At 41.7% G+C, this 27859-nt stretch overlaps 1 protein-coding gene across 7 annotated transcripts; it reads right to left on the reverse strand.

Annotated features, from left to right (window-relative positions):
• Nucleotides 1-27565, reverse strand: slc37a1 (solute carrier family 37 member 1). Of its 7 annotated transcripts, none has more exons than XM_074658285.1 (21): nt 27434-27565; nt 25531-25847; nt 21907-21988; nt 19424-19544; nt 19052-19130; nt 16269-16404; nt 15232-15308; nt 14335-14501; nt 13887-13939; nt 12096-12170; nt 11095-11133; nt 9836-9958; nt 8952-9042; nt 7958-8020; nt 7669-7754; nt 7079-7127; nt 5319-5392; nt 5128-5206; nt 4336-4433; nt 3686-3750; nt 1-2729 (listed from the first exon to the last, which is right to left on the reverse strand). In XM_074658285.1, the coding sequence occupies exons 2-21, from the start codon at nt 25584-25586 to the stop codon at nt 2714-2716; spliced, it is 1629 nt and encodes a 542-aa protein (XP_074514386.1). In that variant the 5' UTR covers nt 25587-25847; nt 27434-27565; the 3' UTR covers nt 1-2713. The 7 variants fall into 7 exon arrangements, with proteins under 7 accessions (XP_074514386.1, XP_074514385.1, XP_074514384.1 ...); XM_074658284.1 differs by having other exon boundaries at nt 12096-12173; XM_074658283.1 differs by having other exon boundaries at nt 12096-12173; nt 25531-25751; nt 27434-27559.
• Between the last annotated feature and the right edge of the window lie 294 nt (nt 27566-27859).

Here is a 27859-nt window from a genome sequence, read left to right on the forward strand (position 1 = left end):
TTCAGTGAAGAAAACAATTGATTTATTTTTGCTTTGGGAGTGAACCACCTCCAAACCAAGTTCATTTCCAAAGAAGCAAAGAAACATTATAGAAAACCAACTGGCCAGAAAAAAGACACACAACAAACAAGGCACACAATGATTCAAGTGCTCGGCCTACCACTGACACATACAGTAAGAAATATACACAACAACGAAGGCATTATGTCTCAATGAATCATCATGAAGTTTAAAATATAAATATATAGAACATTACCAGGTGTTTGTATTTTGTGGATTTTACTCTATTACAGTTTGCAGACAGTAAATGAACAGAATTTAATTATATATGTTAAACAAATCTGGAACAAAAATCACTAACCGTGAGCTTTATGTGTCTTCGTTTTCAGATTTTAAATGCTTACCAGATCAGATATTGGATGATAAGATTCACTTTGACAAGCTCTTAAACAATAACATATCAACATTGCACTGCAAATTATATCCATATGAGCTTTTACAAGTAAGTCATCTAATTTGACAAAAACAATTACATTCAAAATATCTTAGTTCCCCACCCACAGAAAACATACATCATTATCTGCAGGTTTTTATATAAAAATACAACTTTGGTGCCTTCATTACATAACAAGTTCAGAAAAAAAAAACAGAAACCACAACAAAACCGACAGGAATAACTTAAATGACTTAAATAAGGAGTCTCTTATTTAAATTACAACATGATCCTCACAATCTCTTTGGTACAGTAAGGCAAAGGTGACACTGAAACAGCAACTTCCACACAGTTAGAGGAGAGTTGTAGTGGTCTTGGTTTTGTGCGCCGTCACCCAGAACTGAGCTGGTCCAGTGCCGCTCCCCCCCTGGGAGAGTTCAGCATTAAAAGCACCAGCTCAATAGTGTGAACATAGGAAACTACTAGTGTTCCCATCAAGGTTAAAGGGTCAGTTAGTCACACTTCCCTCTAGTGGGATCTATCCGTAAACAGTTTTGCTTGTATTTGTCCAGGTGGAGATTTCTGCCTCCACACCGATCAATTCAATAGAAAATTTTACATTTTGTTTTTAATTTAAATTCACCCCCATTTTACTGGGCTGAACCTAGACAAATAAAACCAAAATGATCTGACATGACAGATACAACTACAGGTAAGAGAGAGTAACTGATCCTCTAAAAAGGTAAACAAACACAGTTCTATGTACATTCAGTGTTACTCACCCAAATGCATTGTTGTATCCTGGAGCTGAATGCATTTACTTCCTCATTAAACGTCTGCAAAGCTGCTTTTTGAAGTATTTTGAATCATGCATTGTTTACATCCATGTCCACTAGCTGGCTAGTGTGCGTCCTCGTACGAGACCCCTTGATAAAAAGTGCTCCACGGCGTTACTAGAGATCAGGAAGTCCACAGGGTACCGGCTTTAAGGGCCATGTTAGGCTCCATGTGTGAAAGGGGCTACAGAAAATTCCTGTTTTTACTGTTTTGGGAAAACAAATTCTGACACACAATATCTGACAAGTGCATATTTCACAGATATTATATCACTGAATAATACCAGGAACTAATCAGAGTCCAGGGATTCAGGTTCCCATTTAGTGTACAGCGGCTAACTACAGGAACGTAGTCGAGCTCCGCAGCTACCAGCTAACAATAGTTGTTTCACAACTTGATGGATCCCATCTAGCCCGACCCACAGACTGAACTGGCAGTTTGAGAGTAGCTTATTTTTTCCTGATCAATCATCAGTAAGTGTTTTATCGGTCCATCTTAAGTCACTGCGGTTGCTAGAAGTAAGCATTTTAAACAATAATCAAAGAAATGTATTGATTTAAGAATGAAGAGGTTTTTTTTCTGTAAGTCGACTTACAAACACCTGCACACATCATGCTTTTGTGGCAATTTTGGCTGTTCCCATTTTTTTGGGTCTGGCAAATGAACCCGATTCTGACGAGCCCCTTCTGAAACCCTCCTGAAAGCTTGATTGGCTCTGCTGGTTTGTTTTCAAGCCGCCAACATGATTCAAAGGTCTAAAAGCAGATTAGATGCCACCATGGTCCACCTGGAAGGCTGGGTTTAGGTAAAAAAATAAAAAAAATGGTCCCTTGGGTATAATTTCAGATGGTTAGATTAGATAAACCTGACTGTTAGGGTTAGATCAGGTCTTATAAGGAGAAGAACAGGAGGATAACTACAGTAGGATCAATGAGGACACAGTCATGGAAGTTGCTGTTTCAACACGTTAAAGTAAGGCTAGTTTCATATATCTGCCGGTCCTTTGAGTAGATACAGTAGAGCAGGTAGTGTGTTCACGCTCACATTGGCTGCCATAGGAAATAGTTCAATAGAGGAAGAGGAGAGAAAGAGACGAGGACGCTGAGTGTGCAGATGAATCCTCCAGACCAGCCAGAACTTCAGCTTCAGCTCTTCCTCAGGGACGCAAGTACAGTCCTGTTTACAGCGGACTACTGTAGCTGGCATAGCACTGTGTGTGCACACACATACACACTTTATAAACATGTGCCTGTGTGTGTGTGTTTGTGGTAAGTGTCTCATGTCCAGGACAGTCCAGTTATTGTCAGAGCCACATAGTCCATTTCAGGCTTAGACCAGTGGTTTCAATGCACTGTGTGTGTGTGTGTGTGTGTGTGTGTGTGTGTGTGTGTGTGTGCGTGCGCGCGTGCATGCTCCTACGTGGAGGCAGTGCAGTCAAAGTGCTCAGTGCTCCTTCAACCTGCGGGAGAGACAAACATTAACACCATATTGATAAGTTGGGTGTCATTAAGTTTTATAGTCTGGAACAATAAGCTCTATGAAAACTGAACCTGTTGTCCATGAAGGAACATTGTTCTTTATTTCTTCTTTACCTTTTTGCTAAGTACATTAATCAAACTATTAATTAATATCACATTTTGTGTTCTGGCTTCACATTGGTTCATCTGATGAGGCCTGAAGGTCCTAAAAGATCCCGACAGTGTGAATAAACCCCTGGCTGAATATCATCCTATAATATACATGTGTAATATATCTAATATAATATATCTAATATATATATATATATAATATAATATAATATAATATAATATATAATCCTGAAGCCTTATAGCCTTCTTCATTTTCTGTTCAGGGATTCTTTTAGTGGCGCCTTGTTCTCTGAAGTATATAATAATATACTGTATATAATACAATATAATAATAGTGATTAAATCTATTTTCATGCATAGGGAACTCTGTGTTTCTGTTCATTATTGAGATCTGCCTTTACTAAATGTAGGAATGTTTCTAGTTCATACATTTTATTTAAGCGTTCTTTATTCATTTTAAATGAATCAGGAATGATCTTGTTCAAAAATAAACCTGGCATCCTCCACTGATGAGTTATTGATCTCAATAAAGTCATGGAATTGAAATTGTTCACAAAAATCAATATCCTGTAATAAAGATGGATTGAATTTGAATTGGCATATACGGTGGTGGTCAGATACCACCACGTAATGTATTCTGCGAAAATAAACGGTGGATGAACTGGTACTAGTTTAGTGTTCAATGTACTATATACTACTATACTATACTATACTATACTATACTATATACTATATGTGTTCAGAGTTATAGCTGCTTTTGAATAGAACTGGAGAAAAATATTTTGACACCACAGCCCAACATTTGAATATAAAATCAAAGACTTACTCTACAGCAGAGATGGGACGGGATTTAGTTGAGGTCAGCTCCTTTGACACGAGCCGTAGCAAAAGCTGCACAAAGTCAAACATTAGTTCATGTTTGTATTTTAATACAGCTTTTAGTTTCTTAACCATTCAAAACATATTCCTACTGTGTTGTGCTGGTATCAAAACTTGCATCTAAAGCTGCATTAATAAAAAATGTTTGCCGTCTTGGGGGCAGCAGAATATCTGCTATATTATCACCATAACAATATCAACATTCATGGAGATGCTGGAGTTGTGTTTGTGTCCACCTAATGAATGTAAGTCTCTCTACCAACTCCTGAGAAAGATATCAGTGTCTTTAGCTGCTAAATGCTCCACTCCGTTCACCAGCTTGGTGTGCTGTTGGGTGCCGGGCAGGCAGTGTGTGCAGTGACTTTATCAGAAAACATCTGTCTGCTGCTGGAAACAAGCTTGATGACAAAAACATTCGAGCTGCAGCTGCAGAGTTGGTGATAATTCTCTGTGGGTTCAACACCACGAGTGATCCAACGTCAATATAGGAGCAATTGTTTAGTACAGCTGTGAGGACAACTCTATGAAACTCATTTACAACAGTTACTATTATTGCTGATGATACTTGTGTTGTTTAAGGTTTTTTAAAGCACTCACCAACAGAGCGAAGAAGTCAGCAGTCATGAGCATGTAGAAGACCCGATCCCAGCCGCCTGAAGACAGCAGCCCGGCCAGCAAGGGGCCCACTGCTGCACCTGATACCACAAACATCAGCACGGTCATCATCTCAACTCTTAATGACAAATATAAAGCAGTCTGGGACAGGTTGAATACACTGAATACAGAAAGAACGGAAGACATACCACCATGAACACCACTAAGCAGATCATTAAAATATAACATTGGTAATATTTCATATCTAAAGCAGCAGTGGGTAGAAATGGAGCAAATATAATTAAAAAAAAGTTATTTTTATAAAACGGTCACTATATCCTGACAGTAGTGTATGAGACAGGTAATCTGAAAGAAATCATGTGCCTCTGTGTCCTCTCAGAACATTTGAATTACAATATGCTGAAAGGTTATTATGGAATTTTTCGCCCAATGATGCCAAAAACGTTCTGCCTACTGAAGCTTTAATTCCCAAATTCCTCTGTGCCGTAGAGCTCCACTGTTGTCATTGAAAATAGTCCTCAACAAATGCGGCATTTCTTCCTGTTTGAGTAAAGTTTGCTTAAAACTACAGGGACCAGGAGGAAATGACTGAGCCTTTTTATAAAGAAGAATCAATAGGCCTGGGTCCGAGTGCTACAGACAGGGTCGGGAAGCTGAAAAGTATTGAGAGAAGGATTGTCCTTTGGCAGGTTTGCATGATAGAAGGTCATATGGTGTTTCTGTATTTTTTCATAACTAAAATTGTTATTGCTGGGTTATTTCAGTGACACTGACCTACAGATCCTGTCCCATCGATGATGGCAGTGACAGTAGACAATGCTCTGGCGTTGCCTTTCAGGCTCTTGTGGGTCCCCTGGGGTCAAAGGTCAAAAGAGAGAGGTAAAGAGAAGAGGGAGGTCTGTGCAGATTGAGTTCATAATCATGTGTGAATTCAGTAGACTGGGATTAGAGTTAAACACGCTTACCAAATCAGCAGACACTGCAGTTGTGATGAGGGAGTATGGTCCATTGACTAGGCATCCACACACCAACAGCATGCCTGAAAAACACAGACTGGGTAAATTTCTACAGCCACCCACATCCACTCTACTCCCGTGTACTTCCCCTCCTGCTGAAAATGTACGTGGCATTTTTGATCAATTTTTCTATTACTTCAGTTTGGAGCGAACCCTGTAGGTAGTACATCTAATTACACCATATCAGAGCTGCGCGGCTGCAGCACCTCATCCTCTGCTGTATCCCTCTGACATTTACAGATTCCCTTCAGCATATTGTTAGAATAATGAGCCACAGCTGTGACCGTCATGAGCTCAGCGTGAAAATGAATTAAGAGTCATCAATCGAGCCACAGCGTCTGCACCGAATGAGCCACTGATGATCATTAAGGCCCACCTAATCAACCACGATGAGCTGCTCTGATACATTTAGCCAGGTCATGTGACCTCATTTATCTGGATACATGATTAGCAGCTGGACACACACAGAGAGATATTTTGCTCAAGTGCCGCTGCTCTGCACTGCCATCATACGGCGGTTACAGCTGATGAAGCTGTCCTGATCAACCCACAGCACCATTGCGGGAGCGTAGCGCCCACCCTCCGGTTCCCCCCTCGGGTAAACACTGTTAGCTCTGTTTTCACTGTTAGCACCATTAGCTATGAGCTGCCGCCGAAGCTGTCTCCATGTTGAGAGCCGTGCGGAGGCCATAGAAATGCTCCCAATCTCGCATTTAGCACCTTTAAGCCTCAATTTAATTTAAAAAGGTGAGTTGTATAACAATTCACCCTTCGTACATATATCATGAACGGGGAAATAAGCTATAGAGACCCAAACCGTTTTTTGTACCAGGCTGTAAACATGTTTATTTCTGCTGTAAAGCTGGGCATTGTAACGTGGGGGTCTGTGGGGATTGAGTCCCTTTTGGAGCCTCCAGTGGCTATTTGATGAACTGCAGTTTTTGGCACTTCCACTTTTGGCTTCATTTCTCACCCGGAGGTTGCTGCTTGGACGTAAACCGCCTCACACAACGCTCTACAGGATAAGTGGGTAGTGATGATCGATGGATGGATGGATGACACTTTGCAGTGTATAAAACTTAATCAAACTATATAAACCAGTTATTGTCAAATTTTCCAGTTGAAGTAGGCTCCAATGTCATGTCTTAATCCATTACTGGGTCTTTCGCTCCTCTTAACACCATATGCAATTTCCTGTAATAACAAGATACCAACTTATGATGTTATGAGGAGAAATATTTGTTTTAATGAGATACGTTAATTTTGTGAAATAATGAGAAGGTTTTGTGATATAACAAGATAAAGTGATATGTTGTTATAACACAAAACATTTTTACCTATACTTCATAAAATTAACTTTAAATGTTTGTTTACTCAACAACTGATGAATCATTTAGTGTATAAAATGTCAAAAACAACATCACAAAGTCCTCAGAAAACAAAGTGATTACTTAAAATATCAAACTTTGTCTGATCAATGGAACCAAACACCCAACGCTACTCATTAGACGATGACATAACGTGAAGATTAGTCTGGTTTTCTTTATATTTAACAAACTGGAACCCGAAAATATTTGGTAGTTTTCATAAATCAACAATTCTTCTCAGAAATACCGCTGAATAATTTTGGGTCCATCAACTAAAGAATGAATCATGTAATCACTCAGCACTAGCTCTGAGTGGGATGAGGAGTGAGAGCTGGCTCTTACCGATGGTTGGCCCCAAACCGAACTCGCTGATCATGGAGAAGCCGTACAGCTGCAGGAAACACAGAGAAAGCACGATGGTCAAAACACTCACATCTGCAGTCTCTATTCATAATTCACATGATTCACTAAATTAGCAGCAACCTGATGTTACATTCAGCTCAAGTGAAAAGAGGATAGATGAGTCTACCACTGTGCTGTAGCTTCTTTGAGTTATCAGAAACTGCAAAAAAAATTACATTTAATACTGCATATCTTCTTCATGAATATAAAGTAAACAAAATTGTAATAAGTAATCTGTCTAATGCTCCCCTGCTAAAAAAAAACATGTGGCTTCAGTGAAATATGTTAGCTTTAAGTGCTACACAGCAGGGGGACAGGATGCAGACAGAGAGGCCTGGTCAGCAGTGCAGGCTCCTGTTTAAAGTTGATCTATTTATCAGTCACTTATATGCTTGGGTGGTGTCTGTCTAGCATGCTACTTGCCACAGAATAGACTCCCTTCCGGTCTGAACTTCCTAATCTAACACTGTTAGAAGTCACTGAGCTCGATGTTTGTGGATGGGTGTAGCAGCAGCGCAGTGGGAACCTACTGTAGGAGCAGCCAGCAGCAACATGACGGCACACGTGGTGGCTCTCTTCCCCAGTTTATCAGATATCACTCCTGCCAAGATCCCCCCTGTGGATGCATGTACACGCACACAAACACACATAATAGAGAGAGGCAATGAGCCAGGAAAATAGCATATAACATATTTCATATTAACCATGATGCACAAAACTAAGTAAATACTGACAGTAAGTGAATGTGGGAAGAAAAACCACACGCATCACACACTCTGTCTCTCAAGATGAGAGGAAAATGTGAACAAAAGCACCTACCCACTATTCCTCCCACATCAAACAGGGTGGAGAGATCTCCAGCCTTCTTGGCATCGAGGTGAGCTGAGACACACACACAACGTAAGGTAAGGTTAAACAAAGAGAGAGAGAGAAATGTGTGTCATGTTCCGCCTTCTAAAATCACTGTAATAAACGTATTCCTCACTTAGTTTCTCTTTACACAAAGAAAAGAAAATCTGTTTAACAAATTACGAAACACTGTTGTTGAGGAGATTCTTCTCAGATTAAAACTATTGTTCCCGGTGCAACCGAGACAAAAGGAGGTTAAAAACCCTTCGTACAAACACAGTAATAATCGACCAGCACTCTCTTCCTGTAGTTTCAATGTTCATCTGTACCAGCTGCTTTACATACAGCATGTGAGCAAATAGTATTTACTCCAGAACACACAAACACCAACTCTGTTTCTACGTAAAACATTTAACCAGTGATGTTGGTCAATAATTTACACTTATTTTTAAACAGGAAGATGACTGTGAGATGCTTCCAAGTTAATGCACTTAACTTAAAGGAACACTGTGTAGCATTTGGGGGGATCTGCTATTGGCAGAAATGGAATATAATATTCATCATTATGTTTTGTTTAGAGTATAATCACCTGTATAAAATAAGAGTTGTGTTCTTGTTACTTTACAATGAGCAAGTTTCCAAAGATACCAAAATAAGTCCCAGTGAGTTTTGGGGCAATGTGTAGAACACCATGCATGTAACATCTGGAAGTCATCTGGTGTACCTCTAAAAATATGGTATCCTGGGCTTAAATATTTCCTTAATCTTTAACATCATATCGTGTCAGTTAAGACTTGACTTGAACAAGCAGGTAGAGAACACAACAGTATACTATCATATAGTGTTGAAAATCAAGGGTTCAATGAAATAATCATTTTTTGACATTATTTTGTTTAGGTTCGTTAGTGAGAATTCTGTGGCAAAATGAAGAACAATGATGGTTGTAGTTGTGTTTGGTCCTCACCTGCTTTGGTCATGTAGAGCGGCAGCCAGAACAGGAAGGTGTAGCTGACCAGCTTGGCAAACAGCAGACACAGAGAGAACTCGATCACTCCCTGCAGAGACAGAGACAGAGGAGGTTTTCTGGGACTGAATGATACCTGCCTGGCTCAACTGCCCTGATGCGATAAATCCTTCCTACAATAATGACCTATTGAACTGAAGAACCCAGTCTGGTACAGAGACACAAGCATCTGTCAAACTACATTTTAGAGATTATCTAGTCATAGGGTCTTATTTAAACGATCTATAGCGCACGGTCTAAAGTGCATGGCGAAAGTGCATTTAGGGCGTGTCCAACTCCACTCTTTCTAGTTAAGCGGCGCATTATCTGGGCGCAAAGTGAGGCGCAAGGGGTCTAAGGGGTTCTATTTAGTCTCTTAATTAATCTTAGGTGTGTTTTGGGCGTTTCTTTAAACAAACCAATCAGAGTGTCATCTCTCATTCCCTTTAAAAGTCAGGTGGGCCTGCACATCAGCACATTGCTATTTAAAAGGCAGATTCAGCAGATTAAGCAGGAGAAGCTAGTGGTTTTCTGGAATATAAGCTATAGTTCACAACTAACATGTTGGTGATATTATGTTAATGACGAGTTCACTTGTTCAACTTGTTTCCGCTGCCACTAAGTGGCCAAAAAAAAATCTGTTATTGAAAGATTAAAGTACCGCTGTGACTCTGATGTCCACAGATTAGATCTCATTTACTGATTTTGTGATGCTCAGTGGGATCAGCAGGGTGACTCTACACTAGCTAAACAATCCCATGGTTGTAAGTAGATAAGCAGATGTGTGTGTGTGTGTGTGTGTGTGTGTGTGTGTGTGTGTGTGTGTGTGTGTGTGTGTGACTGACTGGTATGCGTAGAGCTCCCATGAAGCTGATGGCGGACGGCTCCGATTCCCTCTTCACCACCACGACCGGCTGCGTGGGGACACACACACTGTCTCTGGGCAACAACAGCTCTGTGTCGTAACTCTAGAGGACAGGAGGGACAATGATCAGTAACCCAGTTACAGACAATCATTCCCAGCACCTTCAGGTGGCTTTTTATATGTTTCAGTGATTTTCAACCAAGAAAGAGGAACAAGAACATTTGAATGGTGACCTCTGACACATTGTGTGACAATAAACAAGAGAGAGAGGAACAGAGATAACTCAGCCAAACTGTGATTTGAAGAGTAATCAAAGACATCTTTATCCAATTGAGTAACCAATGTTATTCTGTTATTGATACTCTCCAACAACCCATCCGCCCCCCTGTGACTGTCTCTCCCTCACACACACACTACGGCCCCCCCCCCCTACCCTCCTACCCCGACACTGACTCTCCCCCTCTCTCATACACTCTCAATACCACCCCCTACAGTATCCCTCTCTCTCCCTCTCTCTCCCTCTGATACCTGATTGTTTTGTTTGCACACCGACAATATTTGCACTATCTGTTTATACCATGTTTATTTTATAGCTTATTTTGTAAATTGTACATTTTTTATTCTTATTTTATTCTAACGTTTATCTATTCTTTGTTATTATACTGTTTGCCTCGCACCAATAAGCCAAAGAAAATTCCTCGTGTATACCCCTTACACCTGGCAATAAACACCTTTCTGATTCTGATTCTGATTCTGATTCTGATTCTGATCAATGCCAGCATTAATCTCGGGCTGTTAACTCATTTGGTGTGACAGATGGGCAGGGTTCACCATATAGACCAATGCATTAAGTGACTTAAAGATTAACTGCAGTGAGAAGAACAATTGCATACCCAACCCAGCTATCATTTCATAAAGGTTCAAGAAACACTGAGGCTGAATCCAAATGTCCCGACTCCCCTGCACTTGCAGACTCGTGGACTTGACTGTGTAAATCCATATATATAATATTCATCAAGTCTGCAGGGGAACATAAGCACTCCTCCTGCAGCCTACTGAGAGTCCACAACATGTGTTACTGATGTACCACAAAGACTCAGTGCACAAGTCCAGAGGACAGACGTTTGGATTCAGCCTACCAACGATTTTTCAGTGTTCATCCAGCATCCCGCGAAATCTGACAAGAGTGACTGTTGCTGAAGCAACCACGAAACACCTGGAAGCACTGAAGGAACTGACCTTCCAGTTTTGAACATTATCCTCATAATAGTAGTAGTCCTGAAGGGATCACAATGACATACATTAAAATACAACTTACTACAGTCCATCCTTTGATACTGGGTTAAATGTCATTGATTTAAACAGTTACCAGTTCATCAGGTACACCTGCTCAATCTAAAGCACCTCATTACTGGACTATTAGTTTTCAGTTGTATCTAATGTAGAATGTTTTATTAAAAAGTCTTCAGGTTGTAGAGCTGTACCGAATGTCTTTTTTTTACATGCAAAGCTTCTATTGAGGTTTTCGAATGAAGCTTCGACTGTTTTATGACGTCATCAACCTAAAAACATGGGAAAAATAGATTTTGTGTCATTGCGGTTATATAAATAATAGTAATTTATGGTGCTGGTAGATTGCTAATAGACCTCCTCGTTAATAGAAATCTCCGTTTGTCAGTGTATCCTCATTATATATGCACTTGTACACAGCCACTATCATCTCTGTATACATGTACTACATGCATCCTGCGCCAGTCAAACACTGACATTATGGAGCACTTGTATCTTTTATCAGTCTTGGTAGCTGTAGTATTACCGGTGCCCAGTTAATGTTAAAACACTCGGTCCTTAGTTGGAGCTTGGCTTTTATGCTTTATATCAAATATACTTCTTAATCTTTCCCTCCATAGCTGGACAGTTGGTGGTTTTACATTTCTCCATATCACTGTAACCATCTTCTTTGTGGTCAGCAGCAACACTCCTAGTAAAAATGTCTGGTTTTTGTTATCTTTATCCACTGAGGCCTCTCTCAGTATAATATACTGTACACAGTATATAATCTAAATGCTGGCTCTAAAGGGAGGTCAAACCCCAGGCTTTGCTTGATCTCCATCTGAATGTCTTTCCAGTATTGAGATAATTTAGGGGCAGTCCCGATAAATGTGGGTGAACAATAAACAATGCACTAACACGCACGCACGCACGCACGCACAGTGACACACACACACAGTGACACACACCTGGGTTTTGTTTTCCTTGTATTGCAGATACACCTCAGTGTGTCCATTTACACCGTTCCAACTCTTGGTTTGAACCTGCTTCATAAGAGAGAATAAATCACATCATTATTTACACATTCTTTCAGGCATTAAAGGAGAAGTCCGCTGTTATTCTTTATGTTTCTTATCGCCAACTAATCAAATGACAAGACCAAAACCAACAGAGTGTTAGTCCGTCTCTCAATACTTCCTGACGTCCCTGCTCTGTCTGTGTCACTCTGACCCATTGGTTCCTAGTGAAGACATACATCTTTAAAAGCACCTCACAAATGTATAGTTTCATTTTTTTTTTTTTAAAAGGTCCTTTTACTGCATAGCCACAAAGGCCTTGTAAATCTTTATGACAACCGTGTGTTCACCGTAATGATGGGAGGATAAATATTAGGAGAAAGATGTGTTGCTAGTTGACCTGCAGGTGCAGTTTTAGGTGAAACGTAATGTCCTAAATGGGACATCTTGATAAAACAATCTGTAATCATATAAAGTGACCCATTAGTAAAATGTCCTGATATTTCGTTATGCACCTACAGCATTAACCACAATCCCTGATTTCTCTGTCTGCAATATACAGCTGGGTGACAAATAAAGGCAAAAAATAAGATAAATGTGAGAGATTCTCTGTTAAACTCTACTGGAGGGATGAACACCGTTTCTTCTAAAAGGTAAGACAGGTGTGATAAGACAGGTTGAGCCAATCACAACAAGCAACAGCACACGGAAACAGCTGCATAGCAGTGGATTGTAATAACAATGGTGGATCACCTTCTCTCAGCAGCTGACAGTCTTTGGAGAAGCTCATACAAACCACATTCAGATATTAGCTGACTTAGCAGTCAAATTAAAACATGCTGTACTAAATGATGCTTCCACCAACGAACACAGGTGCTGCCTCGGTGCGTACGTACTCTATATAGCACTGATGGTACGTTGCTTAAGCCTGCTGGTCTGCCACAGCCTCACTCTGTGTGGATTTAATGACTGTGAGCTAGATTCATCTCAGCAGGCCGATGCTTGTGACAGTGCCTCTTCCTCTCTGTCCACCGACACGTCTACTTGCCATAATGGCCACGGCTGACATCTTCTCAAATGCAGCTCACACCTCCGAGACACATTAAAAGTGTCTCACTGACAGCGTGTTCTTTCACGGTGTGAAACTTTATTGAAATAATTGGGGCAACTGTCTTAAATCCATGTCCTCCCAGTACATGTTGATACATTTGATGCAAGAAAAACCTGGTGACTGAGAAGGCCGTTGTGCCCTGTATAGAGACACCTGCATTATGCTTCTCTGTTCCTTTGTTAAGGTTTTTCCTTTCATTTTTTTCACCCATCTGTGGAACTCATAATCCTATTTCATTCCTCAAGTAGAACTACCGCCTTGCTGTTGTATGCCTCTGCCACCATGTCTGTCCAAAATGTCATCACTTCATCAATTTATCCTGTTAGACATTTGTGTGAAAGTGTCATAATTAGCATATGAATTCTTGGAGGATGGATGAGCAGACAGACGGACAAGCTGAAAACATAATGCCTCTGGCCACAGCCAGACATTCGCCGGCGCAGAGGCGTAAAAATCCAGCAATGGGTGTGAATCCTGAAGTGAGACACACACTGAGGCAATAATGGATGCTGGTACAGGCTACACAGTGGCACATATAAAATACAAGCATTCACATCTAAATACAAAGAAAGAAGGCGATTGTGTTTCCATTTTCTAAAGAAAGAAACAGGAAAAGAACTCTCTGTACTCACACTCTTGCCTGGAGAAGAATTTTGAGCATACAGGGTTTTCAGGTCATTTGGATCTGGAGAGGGGAAAGAGAGAGATGCCTTCAAGTTAATGATGCTCCTCCATTTACAGCCTGTGAAGTCCTGCTAAGAGCTGCTTCTGTTCTTCGGTGAGCCAGCAAAGTGCAAAGACTAACAGCCACAGAAAGCAGGCTGTTATGGCTAACTACTCTCACAGCTGGTACGGAATGAAAACATGTTCTTTCAGCGAGTCAAAGGCCTTAGTACAAACCATTAGAGTGGGAATCAGCACCGCAAATGGAAACTCACTTTAAGGAAGAAAAACGGGTTAAGCCCATTAGTGTGTGCACTTTGAAGCTAAATCATTCACACACAGTAAGAAACTAATCAAGCCAATGAGCAAAATATGAACGTGTTGTAGCCCTCCAGCCAATGGGGAGGCTGCACTCACGCTCAATGAGGAAGAAGAAGCAGACGATGCCCATGACTGCGATGATGATCCCCGGTACGATGAAGGACATGCCCCAGTTGGAGGAGACGTAGTAGCCGGCGATCAGAGAGCCAAGGATGTTTCCCACTGAGGTATGAGAGTTCCACAGGCCCATGATGAGTCCACGCCTGACAGACGGACAGTAGTGCAGTTTATAATAATGCAGGACACAGTGAGGAGGACACAGCCATTTCATACAGGAGACGAGCGAGGATCTACCGATGGACCTTCACCCCGCCGAGGTTCATATGAGACGGTATAAAAGTATTTGCATAACATATTTCTTAAATTTCCATTGTTGTTAAACAACAGGCCGACGGAACAATCAACAGGGGGCGCTGCAGCAGCCTCAGCACCGCCACTTACTGCTCGATGGGCTGTGATGGGTTCAAAGTCTGTGGCTCTACTTTGCATCTGTCGCAAGCTGCTGTCGTTGTTGGTCAGTGTCACTGTCTAAAGCTAATGATGGAGCCCTGACGTTCACTGTTTTAATCAAATACTATAGATACTGTGTTTATACTGGAGAGCAGAGCAGTTCTCTAAAAACTGGGAAACAACTGCATTCTCACTGGTTAATGCAGAGACAGCGGACGCAATCACGAAACCAAAACATATTCATTTCTACCTTTTAGGGTTTTTTTTTCATAAGAGAGCACATGACTTGATTAACAGAGCAGATCTGTATGTTACGGTGATAGAACTTGGTCATATCGAGTTAAAATAATAACATAATGATAATACACCTGCAGTACCTGACACACTGTCCCATAAACCACTACTTTAAAACAGAAGCCAAACTGAAATCCACATGTAATGTTTTCCTCTGCTGAAGTCAGTCTAGGAATGATTCCACCTTACCTTCCTTTTCCAAACCAGTTGCCGATGCAGGTCACTACACTGGGCCAGCCAGTGGTTTGGACTAAGCCGTTGGCCACCTGAAATCACAAGCGGGATGGAGGAGGACAGTGAGGCATTAGAAACACATATTATATGTGTGAGCATATGTAAATGCATGGGTACATAACCCTGTGATTATCTATGTGTCTCTTTGTGTGTGAACATCCATCTGTGCTGCTCTCTGTATTTGGAGTGGCAGAGCGTGTTATTCATTCATCTTCTGCGGCAACAAATACCAGACATCCCTTGTGCAAGATCTGCTATCCTACCAGCTTCAGCAATGACACAATAGCTAGGTGGCCTGCACCTCAAGCAGAGAGCTGAGGACAGGTTTCCTTCTAGCAAATGTACCTGTGTGTGTCGCTGTCGTCTGTTTACTGGCTCCGTTTTCATGACAGTGTTATGACTAGTGCAAGCATGCAAGTTGGCACCTTAAAGGGATAGTTTGGGTGTTTCTCAGTGGGGTTGTATGAAGTACACTTCTCCATAGCCAGTGTATTACCACAGTAGATGGAGTTTGGAGAAACAGACAGGAGTACTAGTACGGCTGTGGACGGGGGCAGCAGCTAACGCATTTTAGACTCCTAAAATAATCATATCAGTTTAAGTGTACGCTACATTTATATTTTCACTGCTTAGCCTCGCCGTCAGACAGCTCTTTACTGTATGTCCTTCTATACTCTCTACAAAGTCACCAGACTCCATTGACAAAACAGCAATTTTACCTTTCAGAACACGGGAGTTGCTTGTCTATTGCTGCCTTGATCGGTTAGTTTGTGTCATTGTGTGACTTTGGTGAATCTGAACTAACCCTTTAAAACACCAAAGTCTGTCTCTCCAAACTGAGGGCGCGCCGAAGGTCATCTACTGTAGGTAATACACTGGCTACGTATCAGTACCTCATACAACCCCACTGAGAAACACCAGAACTATGCATCTTAATCCTCAGGGTGAAAAGTGGTGTTCATGATTTACTAATGCATTATGCTGTGTCTCACCTGGACAAATATATAGAAGCCCAGGTTGTGGATGTTGTAGACATAACCCAGTCCAAACAAGCAGGTGAACAGGCCGCTGGCCAGCATGCCAAACGTCAGGTAAAGTCGAATGGGCAGGCGCTCCCCGATGATGCCGCTGTATGGGCGAACAGTGGGGACATCATGTTAACCACAACAACTTACTCACATCAAGAAGGTTTTGAAATGTCTCCCTACATGCAAGCTTTGTTTCACAACCGTCACCGCGGAGATTATGTTTCAGTTCTGTTTGTTTGTCTGTTAGGTAGCAGGACACCTCAAAAACATCTTGTGACATCTAAAGCCACAGGACAAGTGATTAGTTTACAGTGATGATCCAGGTCCAGGAACTTAGACAGATTAGAGTATTTATGAACCCCTCAACAACATCACATGTTGGAATGAAAACTATCTGGCACTAGTACAACATAACTGCGTAACATGTTTAAATGTTACACGTGTAATTCTATACATATTTAAATTAAAATTAAATGTAGAAGATGGTGCAGTCTTGGTGGAGGTATGTGCTTTGTGAGTGCTTTCTAGCTGTGTTACATGACCAGACTAAATGTTATGGTAGGAATACCTGTGTCAATCAACATGCAACATTAATATGTGGGTTTCAATAATAGATTAGATCAGTTTACATTAGATTGGATTAGATTTCCAGAACACACACAGTGACAGAAAAGAACAATGAAGTTACAGCAGCTTCTGTAACAGTAGCTGCTACAGAAAACCAAAGATCCCTTAGATATATAGATAGGAATGCAATTTAACATTTTTGATTGTAATTTTGATAAGTTTGTATGCATTTATCTCTTGTTAACCTCTTCCACTCCTCGGCCGACTTTACTTTTTTCAGAAGCTGTAGCGGGCTTAGTTTTATAGGTAGAATGAAGATACTGGTATCATATGAAACTAGAAGTTACGCTAAATTTTGGCGAGGAAAAACGGTCATGGCCATTTTCAAAGGGGGGAAAATAGGTTCTGGGGGTAACCACGAGTCTCCCCTTTACAGACATGCCCACTTTATGATAATCACATGCAGTTGTACGAATGCAGTATAAATGTGTTATTGTCTCCTATTCTAAAAATGGTGTATCTGAATATTTCTGCATACTGCGGTCCCTAAACAGTCTTGGAATTACATAAACTGGGTATCACTGTAAAGCTGAGACAGTGGAAACAGAAGTTAGAGCGTCTTTATCTTCTGTACTGTGAGTATTCCCCAGTGAAACGGAACATTTGAGCGGTGTACAGTTACAATAGGGATTTAAATCGAATCCTTCGCATTTGATTGGACCGCTAAAAAGTGGGCGGGCTTAGAATGTAGCGTGATACGGAGTCAAAGATCCTCTATATAACAAAGAGCATGCATTTCAAGCTCCGCCAGTGGTTTGAAATGGGTTATATATTTGCATAATGTATTTACATTTTCTTTTGCTAATATTAGATATTTACACAGCTAACAGACATATTTAGCATCACAAAAATGAGTCAGTTAGGGCGTTAGCGAGCGTTGGTTGTCAGATCTCTGCGAGAGCGTGTTGCTAAGACAGAGAAAGGTCTCGAACAAGAATGTGAGGAAGATGTGTGGCTTGTGAAAAATGGGTCTAATATTTACTTTGGTGACTACGGGGAGAAAGAATCAGTCAGAATCTGTGTTCACGTTTACTTCTCCTGTTGGAGCTAATGAGACTCAGGACCTACTGGCAGTCTCCTGAAGAGGCGGAGCAGAGGCCAAACCATGAATGTATAAAGAGAACTGGATACAGAGTTGGAGGCGGGGCCCCGTTCCATTCCTATGAAAGTTGCTCAGTGGCGCATGAAGACAAAATGGCTCGACTTCCGTCTGGTAAAGTAGTCGGATCTTGGGCACATGGAACATGCGCAGTAGCGTCCGCTCGGACACATGATTCAGACACGGGGTATCAACGTCATGCCGTTGAACTCCAGCCTCGGTCTGGGCCTCATTCACATGAACGGAGGAAGGGAAATAACTCTGGATTCAGCTATTAGTGTGTTTTACAACTTTTAGGACCTAATGATTTAAATAAGGGCTATAAGAGTGTTCGTACTGGGGAGTTGATTCACCTAAAAAAAAAAAAAGATCCGCTGAGTTACAGACGTCTCTTTTCCAATGTAAGTCTATGGGAAAAAGTCTTTTTGGGCCCAATGGCATCACGTGACGGACACGGACGTTGTAGTACCACCGTTTGGCCACTACTAAAGTTGGGATCAACGACCGGCGCTCTTCCTGGGGGCTTGGGCCAAACCTACGTAACACAGATGGAGGAAACGGACTCTTTCTAAACCGTCTCTACAGAGGACTGTGGCTCCACACACACCTCCCTTGAGGCTAAAAGTGGCAAATTGATTGATGGATGGATGTCATGATATTATGGGTTGGTACTAGCTTACGTAAGCCAGCTCCAAATGTATTCAGGCTGATCCAATTGCATGCCAATCCCAGGGCGTTCTGCATGCATTTACATCTGTTTTTCCTTATTTAAATAACGTATCCAGATACAGATTGTATTTTAGTGCCAGGTGTAAATGGGGTGAAAAGACCGTTTAGCTATATAACGGGGTTGAATGCCTTTCCCTATTAATATGTGTATCCGTTGACAGATTTCACTGATTTTCACCGCGACCACAGTCAACATAATGGATCATCTTCATATTTTGTAGTTTATTGTGTTCATATACTTTGGCAAATGTATTCTTCACTTCTTCCTATTCACCTCTTCTTGCCATCTTACCTGAGGTACATTCCCACTGCATAGGCACAGAGGAAGGAGTAGTCCATGGCTCCCAGCAGCTGTTTGTAGTTCCTTTTCTCTGACAATAGAAGAAGAGTTGGATAGTTGAGGACATCAGTACATCAGAATTAGTTCATCCTCAGCTCTGTTTATTGGTCTTTATGCTTCCAGGTTCTTCCCTGAGCAGCAGCAGTGCACGGCTTCATTCATATCACAATTAGATTTTTCAATTTCTAGCAAACTTAGGGGTGCTAAAGGGAACGCACTCTAATGGCAAAACAACAGCATCATGCTGACTTTAATAATACTAGGATGACTTCAACACATCCAGCACCCAAACAGGAATATATCAGGAGTCAAGCAGATACCAACCAAAAGGCTTCCAGCTACAGTCCATGTCTGTGTGGAGAGACGGCAGGGGGGGCAGCTGGCTGCTGCTGGAGAGGGCGGTGGCGATCTCACTGACAGAGGAGCAGTTCTTATGGAGCTCGCTCTGTCAACACAACAAGGAGAGCACCATTCAGTTGGCCAGAAATCACTAACGTTATGTGCAACAGGCTCCATCTAACCCTATACTATCACTGTATACTGTTGTCTACAGTGTCTGCTCGTTCTGTGGATAGGACTGCTGTGGCTGCAACACCAGCACATTTTAGAACTAAGGCCTGGTCTATAACATCACAGTATGTTCAAGATTAGAATAGTTTTGAATTTTCAATTAGTTTTTATTTTATTATATTTTTTGTGTTTGTTAGTTTTAGTTTAGTTTCAGTTTTACAGATTTAGTTTTACAATAGTTTTACTTTTTGTTCGGGCCAGATATAATGTCTCAGAGGTAGCTACATATAGGCGACATACAAAATACATGGTTGGAGAACTGGAATGGTCGTAATGTTTCATGTTTAATCTTCGCGCTACTTTAGTGTCCGATGTGAAGCGATTGCAGTACAGCACCATCTCCTGGAGGGACAAGTCTGCTCAGTTTCTGTGGTTCATGTCACGAGAGTTGACAGAAATTCATGCCGCCTCCTTTTTCCAGTAGTGATATATTATAGCTAAAAAAAAATAAAACCGAAATCAATTTATATTCATTTTTATTTTATTTTATTAGTTTTTAACCAGGAAATATAGTTTCAGTTTAGTTGTAGTTTTTCTTAAATATAGTTTGTATTTAGTTTCAGTTTACTAAAAATATTTTTGACTGCTTATTTTCCTTTTTAGTTTTAGTTTTAGTTTACTATATTAACCCTGGTTCAGAAGAATTGTTACCGACTGCAGCTCGGCCGCAAACTGTTTTCCTAAAACATTACATACCTTATATATTTACATTATGAATAAATGGACTATCTTGGAAAACCATTGTTAAAACATCTCACCTGAACCAAAGATGTATCAAAGATATCAATCTGACATATAATACTACCAGTTAGACAGCTTTAACATGTACCAGACCACCAAAGGAAACTTTTCTTAATAACCTACACCAAGTCTTCTTCTAGAAGTCGTTTTAAATGTTAATTACAAATGGAAATTATAGTAATTCTACTTATAAAAAAGACGGTCAAACAATATGAATAAATGGATGATAAAATCAGTAATAGTACATGCAGGTGCATTGATGGATGTCATGTCGAGTATTTGAGGAGATTAACTCCACAGAATGTTCTCCCTATGGGGAGCATTTCATTCAACCACATTATATTCATTTGTTTCTATATTTTAAACCAACCTACATCCTAATATCCACCAAATGTATATGTAACACAACAAATCACATACAAACTCTGAGTTGTTTGTGTAGCACTGTATGCCAGCCTGACACCCTTCTTGGTTAATATGTGTGAATGAAGCATTATGCAGACAGTGTGTGGATTGACTCAGTTTTTCTGTTCTTGGTGTTATGCTGCAAGCTTTCCATTAGATATGATCTCCACAACATTTTCTTGCACCAAAACACACTCTTATAATAATTGTACAGTATTGCTCATTGTGACCTGGGACAGACACACCACCACCTCAACCTCGTCTAATACATGGAACACACACTTTCTCATTTAGGATTACTGCTATTACACTGAGCTCCTGTAAGCAGCTGTTGTGCAGTGCCAGCTAATTCCCCAAAGCTTATAGGGTAATTTAGGTATTTTTCAACCTGAGCTTATTTTCCCATCTTTTTGTGATTAAGTAACTAATGGAGACAACACTTTCTGAAACTGGTTCAGTGTTGAGGGAGAATGTTGTAACCAGCAACCGTGAAACGAGCTGTGAGGGCTGTGAGGGCAGTGAGCAACATCAATGTAACGTTACATCCACTAAAAATTCTTGTTGTAGCCACTGACAGGCATCCACCATGGATGTATTCCATTGTTCCACCGTTTTCTACCGGCAACACGTCACCTCGCCAGATTTCACAACCACATGTCTCCTTGAGAGAGACTCTTTCCATAATGTCACACACTTCTAATAACACCGGAGCCTGTCATGGCAAAAACCAGCACTTTTAGTGGACGTACATGGCGGTGCCAGATCGCCCCGATAAGATGACATTACAGCCTGTGAGCAGCTGCCGTCTACAGCGTTCTCCCTCAATACTGGACCTGTTTCAGAAAGTGTTGTCCCCATTAGTCAGTTAGACACAAACACATGGAACAATAGGGTCCAGGTTGAAAAATACTGAAGTTACCCTTTAAGTCTGGCCTCTAAATACGATTATCATCAATAGAAATCTCAACTGAATTTAGTCTTCAGTTTTAGACTGGGCTTCATCACTGTAAGGGAAACTGGCTCAGGTTGTGTTACTGTATGTGTGAATGTGATATATAGGGTATACCACTACAACAATGAGCATTTGTTACCTTGACGATGCTAATGGGTTTCCTGGAGAGGTGGAAGCTGGTGTAGAGCAGGAAGGTGAGGATGAACGTGAGAGCTCTGTACCTGCAGAGAGGAAACACAGGAGGGCAGCACTGAGAGCTCAAATCCAAAGCAGCATGTTCAGTTTCAAGTCTGAGGTCAGGGCGTGACAGGACACAACTCACACTGGTATTTTTAATAGGCCTGCTTATCTCTTTCATTGTCAACAAGACAGGCTAAAACCACAGCACACATATTTGCAGAGATCACCTCACAAATATTCCTCCACAAAGTATGTCAACAGTAGTCACGCAATCCACAGCAGATGGAATTTAGGGATATTTGTGTGACATTAACAGATACTCAAAAGTGTGTGGCTGACATTATGCCTCTTCCGGCCCTATTATGTAACGAGCAAATATAGAAAACAAATGTAATCACCAGCCAGAATGAGCGTGACGCATTTTACATATGATTGGACCTCCCATATCTGCCCAACTGGGATTACAACACACGTCAGAAGACAGGGAAAAGTGTTGTGAAATATTTAGGCACACAAAGAATAAGCTATTTGACATGTGGCTGAGGTCTGAAAGACACATTAACGATGATTATCCTGCAGACGTGTTGCTTGTAAAAAGCGAGATGCCGACCACATAGAATGTGTGAGGCAGCTGCTGTTCACATCAAGCAGTAGAAGACTGATAGAGCCGTCTGTACTCCGTTGCCAATGTTACACCCTTCTACTATGGCGTCATACTTTCAGGATATCCTGGTTTGCTTTGTCTCTCATTCATGTTTACACTCATCTTAGTGCTGTGTTTTGTGTTCTGATTTTATCTGTGTGCTATATAGTGGAGGCGTCGGGCTGTTTTGGACGCTGGAGATGGACCATGGGGCAGTTTGAGATGAGCAACTAGACACATTCTTATGCAACAGCTGGACGGCATGCTGTGAGCGCGTTCCCAGTGTGTGTCCTGAGTAAAGCCGGTAAGACGCCGCTCTAACCCAGCTGCCACTGACAGCACACTGTGTGCTGAAGATACACATGATGACTAACTGAAAACATATTTATCCAACTCGCAATGAAGCTTGGTTGTTTTATTAACGAGGCCTTTTCATTGGTCTGTTAAGATGGTACATTAAATGATTTACTATGAAATTCCTATTAGGATATTTAGTCATTATGGACATTTGTGTCAGGACCACAGAAAGTATTTGTTTCTGATTGGCTGGCAGGTGTCCGTTTAAATGCTACGACAGGACATCCAAAGCAACCATTCAAACCAAGTTGCCATAGAGTATGAATGTATGATAATTAGGGCTGAATAATGAATTGTTGTTGTTTTTTTCTTCAAAAATCGCAGTTTGAAAGAGTGCAATTTACTAATGCAAGAGCCACGTTCATTAAGGTGTAGATAATTAAAGCTACGGTTGATCTGAGCATGCTAGATTTTTAAAATAATCCAACCTATAAACCCAGCCCAGTGTTGCCAACACTTTCCAATGAAATTAGCTGGCAGCACTAGCTCCAAAAGTCCTTAAATCTAGAGAAAAAGTCACCAAGTCATTAATTGTGAAGCAGCTGGTGGAAGACTCTGGTGACGGTGCAATGAGTGTACGGGCAGAGTGCACACACGCAGGCAGGTATCAATCATTACATTCAGGCCAAATGAAATGATTGGACGGGCTTATTACAGTCCAGTGACAGTCACAGATACCAGATTTGACAAATATTTGTGGTTAGCCCCCGGATCTGTAGCTGCCAAGTGAATGATTGACAACTGGCTCGTAGTAAACAGCAGTTTCCCGCTTCATCATATCAGTGTGTTAGATTGATAATCTATCGCTGGGAGTTGTCGATCAAGGTCACATATCAGGACTCTTCAATCCTGGCTCAAGTGAATAGTTTTATCAGTAAATCAGTGGGCAATTTAAATCTCCCTTTGATACACAGATGCATGACTCACAACAGCAGGACAAAGTGTCAGAGATCTGATCTGGGTTCGTTATAAACGGAGAAATAAAAACACTAAATCTAAAAAGTGAAAGACTGACAAGGATAAAAAACAGGATATCCAGCACTGAAACTACAGGAAAGGCCAGTTTGGCCCTTTGTCATGGGCACTATAAAGACACGTCTCACTAAAGAGGAAATTAACCCTGTGGCTATAGGAAATACTTCACCTGGACAGGTTTTCCATGTTGTGTAACTGAGAGTACAGTTTGAGCCTTGAGCCTTGCTACAACTGCATTAAGTTGACAATGGCCAGGTTTTCATCCAAATGTATTGCAAATTGTAACCGAATTTCCACTGCCGCTATGTGATTATTAGGAGTTGGTCCATCTAGATAAGCAGTAGGTGGCACCAATCCTCCAGTCGGGTGCCATTATACCATTTCAGAAGAAGAAGGCGCAACAAGATGATGTCATTAAAAGAGCGCCAGTCGAACAATGTAGAAACCGAATGGAATTATGACATCTGTGTTTGTTTCATGTTTTAATGTGAGGAAGGTTACTGTGTGGAGACTGGATGTTGAAGTCACATGCTTCATGTATGTCATCATTTATTCGCTAAATCGCATTTTGTGCTGCTCTGTGTGATCTGCTCCCGGATTTCAAACCGGAACAACACGGCGGCTCGTTTGGAAACTTTTCTCTTTTATCATGAAAACAGTTCACACAAATGGGTTTCTGAAAACATTTGAGGTGAGAAATAAGACATACAGTGGCTGAATGTGTCTGCATTTACACCTACAATGGTTAGTTTAAATGTTTCTTTTTGAGAGTTTCCAGAGGTGGCGAGTCACCATTCGCAATGGTTTATGGGATGAGTAGTTCCTTCTCTCTTAAAGTAATCATGTACATCAGTGACCAGCTGTTTCAGGAAATTACAGAGCCTTTGATAAATCTGTGAGCTGTTTTTAAAGATTTAAGTCTTCAGTAGGAACCAATGGACTCGGGGCTGAGCGAGCACCAAAGACGGGGCATGAAGGTCAAAATGAGAGACGGACTAACACATTGGTGGATTTGCAATTCTCGTGGGATATGTTGACAATAAGAAAGATATAGAAACCTCCTACTAACGCAACAACTCACATGACCGACACTAATTGCATTTGACGTCAAGGCTCAGTCTATAATACACTACTACGTCATCACATTTTGAGAATGGCAGCCAAAGCCCTCAGCAGAATGTCGTATTTCCTGTTCTCAGGACTCTGCTATGCACCTTAAACAGTTTGCAAATATCACGGGAGTGCATGGCGTGACCTTACTGCTCAGCTCAAAAGGTCTGTGCTCAGTGCTGATTGCTTCACTGAAAGGTCCATATTGCACAGAAATATCTACATAATTAATATCAATTAACTAAATTAATTAATTAAATAAATAAACTGTGAGATCTTGAAGAAATAGTCTCGGATGGGGAAAAAATTCTATATGTGAACTGAAAATAAGCACACGTGCACACACATTCAAATAGACAGAAACAACTCATACTTTCACATTAGTTTCACATTGATGGCAAATTGGCAGTCAGGAATGAAAACTCATATAACATGACAGTGAGCTGAAAGTAAAGAGACCTCAACCCGTTAAACACACACAGTCAAGTTCACACTTACCACTGGTCCCTGTCGAAGGACACCAGCATTCGGACCCCAGGAGGAACAGAGGCCATGTTTGGATGTGAATATTGACAATGACGGAGATGGGCAGCAGATGTGGGCTCAGGCTGAGGAGGCTGATGGGGTACACGCTGACATCATGTCATCTCCATCTCAGAGGAAGCTGCTGGGAGATCGGCAGCAGGAGGACACATGGTGGACACAGTGAGCTCTGGAGTCTGAGAAGATGACAAGAGAGGGAGAGGTGTGAAGAAGAGGTAGTGGAGGAGGAGGGAGGAAGAAAAAGAAATGATAAGAGAGGAGACAGGGTATAGCTGAAGAGATAAAGAAGGAGAAATGGAGAAGTCCGTCAGTGAAAAGTGGTGTAAAAGGCTCATTAAGTCATCTGACATTTTGTTTTTTACTGTTCAGTTTAAACCTCATACAGCCGAAGTCCATCAGAGCATAAAAAGCCGGCTCACCTGTCAAAGTTTGACACCGATTTTAGAATAGTACAAGTGAGAAGGTCTCTGCAGTAACTCTACAACAGAGCAGAAAGCCAAACTAGGAGAGGCAGAACTATCAGCAAATTGTTGATCATTGATTACTCTTTAAGTCAGTTATCTAGTGAAAATGTTCATTGTTCTCTGGTTCAAGCTTCTCCAGTTTGAGGAGTTGCTGATTGTCTTTATCTTATATAAATAGCTGTGTTACACGTGCATTAGTATGCTGGTTATAATCAGGGTTTTGGTGAATCCTGGTAAACATGAAGCATGGATGAGCCCTTACAGTATATGCCTGCTACTCCAAATGGAACCATATATTTAACCAGGTATTTTTGGTCACAGAAATGCAGTAAGTCGTTTACTGTCTGTGTTGTTCATGTACTTTCTCTACCCAGATTTAACAAGGCGGTTACATTCAAACTAATGCGACACAAAGCCTCATCTCCGACCTCCTTTTCCCCTAAAGAACACAGTGAAACACTGGCCTCATGTTTGATCTGCTGCTCAGCTCATCCATCTGCCTAGGAGCAGCAGCTCTGGACTATCACATGCTTCACAGAGGAAACATGATGGACCAGGAGCAGCAGAAGTCCTCCTCTGTCTGTCTGTGTGTGTGCTCCAGTAGAGAGCTGGCAGCGTGGCCACGTTACAGCCAGGACAGAATCACTGCTGCCATACAGCCTACACTTAGAAATGTCATGTGACAGAAATAGCTTCCTACAGTAGTTTCATCACTGAAGCTTCATCTTATGGTAAATTGAAACCACAGCTCTATGGCTGCAGTAGCCTACAGCTGTGATCTCTCTCTAACCCTAACCCAGACAGAGAGACAATCCCACAGTGCATTTAGACTCCAGATCCTTGTCTTTGTCCCAGTGTTTGCAGAGGCTGAGAGGAGCATCTGAAGCTGCAGACGTGGACGACAGGGACTGGTAGGACTGATGTTATTGTCTCTTATATTCCTCTCATATACCATATGTCTTAGAGTAACCACCTATAAATCAAATAGAGACCCTGTACTTCTCAGTGATGTATATGGACCCAGTGGACAGAGACACAGAGACATCGTCCAGGCCTCTGAGCAGCTCTTTAACGGAGCTACATTAATCACACAGTAGTTAAACACACAGTAGCTGCCCTCATGTCGGTAACAACTCACTGCCAGCTTCCTGCTCGGTGTAACGACAGCTAGCTAAACCACATCACGGTGGATCACACGGTCACCCGCCGACCGTCGCTCGGTGTCGTAGCCTACCGGGATAAAAGCACTCCGCTCCTGCTGAAGAGGAACCGACGCTCGGTACCGGGATCAGAACCCTCCGTTCCGCTCGGTACCGGGATCAGAGCCCTCCGTTCCGCTCGGTACCGGGATCAGAGCCCTCCGTTCCGCTCGGTACCGGGATAAAAACACTTACCGTGGAGAGACAGGCGGCGGTTCTGTGTCCGTGTGTTCGTGCCTTCAGCTGAGCGACATGTCCTCCTCCACTTCCTTGTTGTGTGAGAGCGAGCTCACTGTCACCACACACACACACGCACAGACACACGCACAAACACGCACAAACACACACACACACACACACACACACACACACAGCTGGGCTGCTCTGACGTCACGCCCTGCCTTTGCGTTCAGACGGTTGTTGAACTGGGACTAGAGGACCAGAGAACTAGAGGACCAGAAGAGGATTAGAGGACTAGGGGACTAGAGGACCAGAAGAGGATTAGAGAACTAGAGGACCAGAGAACCAGACGACTAGAGGACTAGAAGACCAGAAGACTAGAGGACTAGAAGAGGATTAGAGGATTAGAGGACTAGAGGACCAGAGAACCAGAGGACTAGA

This window comes from Sebastes fasciatus, chromosome 14 (assembly GCF_043250625.1).
Source record: "Sebastes fasciatus isolate fSebFas1 chromosome 14, fSebFas1.pri, whole genome shotgun sequence".
NCBI lineage: Eukaryota > Metazoa > Chordata > Actinopteri > Perciformes > Sebastidae > Sebastes > Sebastes fasciatus.

Coding starts and splice junctions, on each gene's coding strand:
- slc37a1 (XM_074658284.1), bottom strand. CDS start 25,586: ATGGCCTCTGTTCCTCCTGGGGTCCGAATGCTGGTGTCCTTCGACAGG. Junction 16,405..19,051: donor GCAGTGGGAATGTACCTCAG/GTAAGATGGCAA, acceptor TCGCCCATACAG/CGGCATCATCGGGGAGCGCC. Junction 4,434..5,127: donor CGATGGGACAGGATCTGTAG/GTCAGTGTCACT, acceptor TTGTGGTATCAG/GTGCAGCAGTGGGCCCCTTG.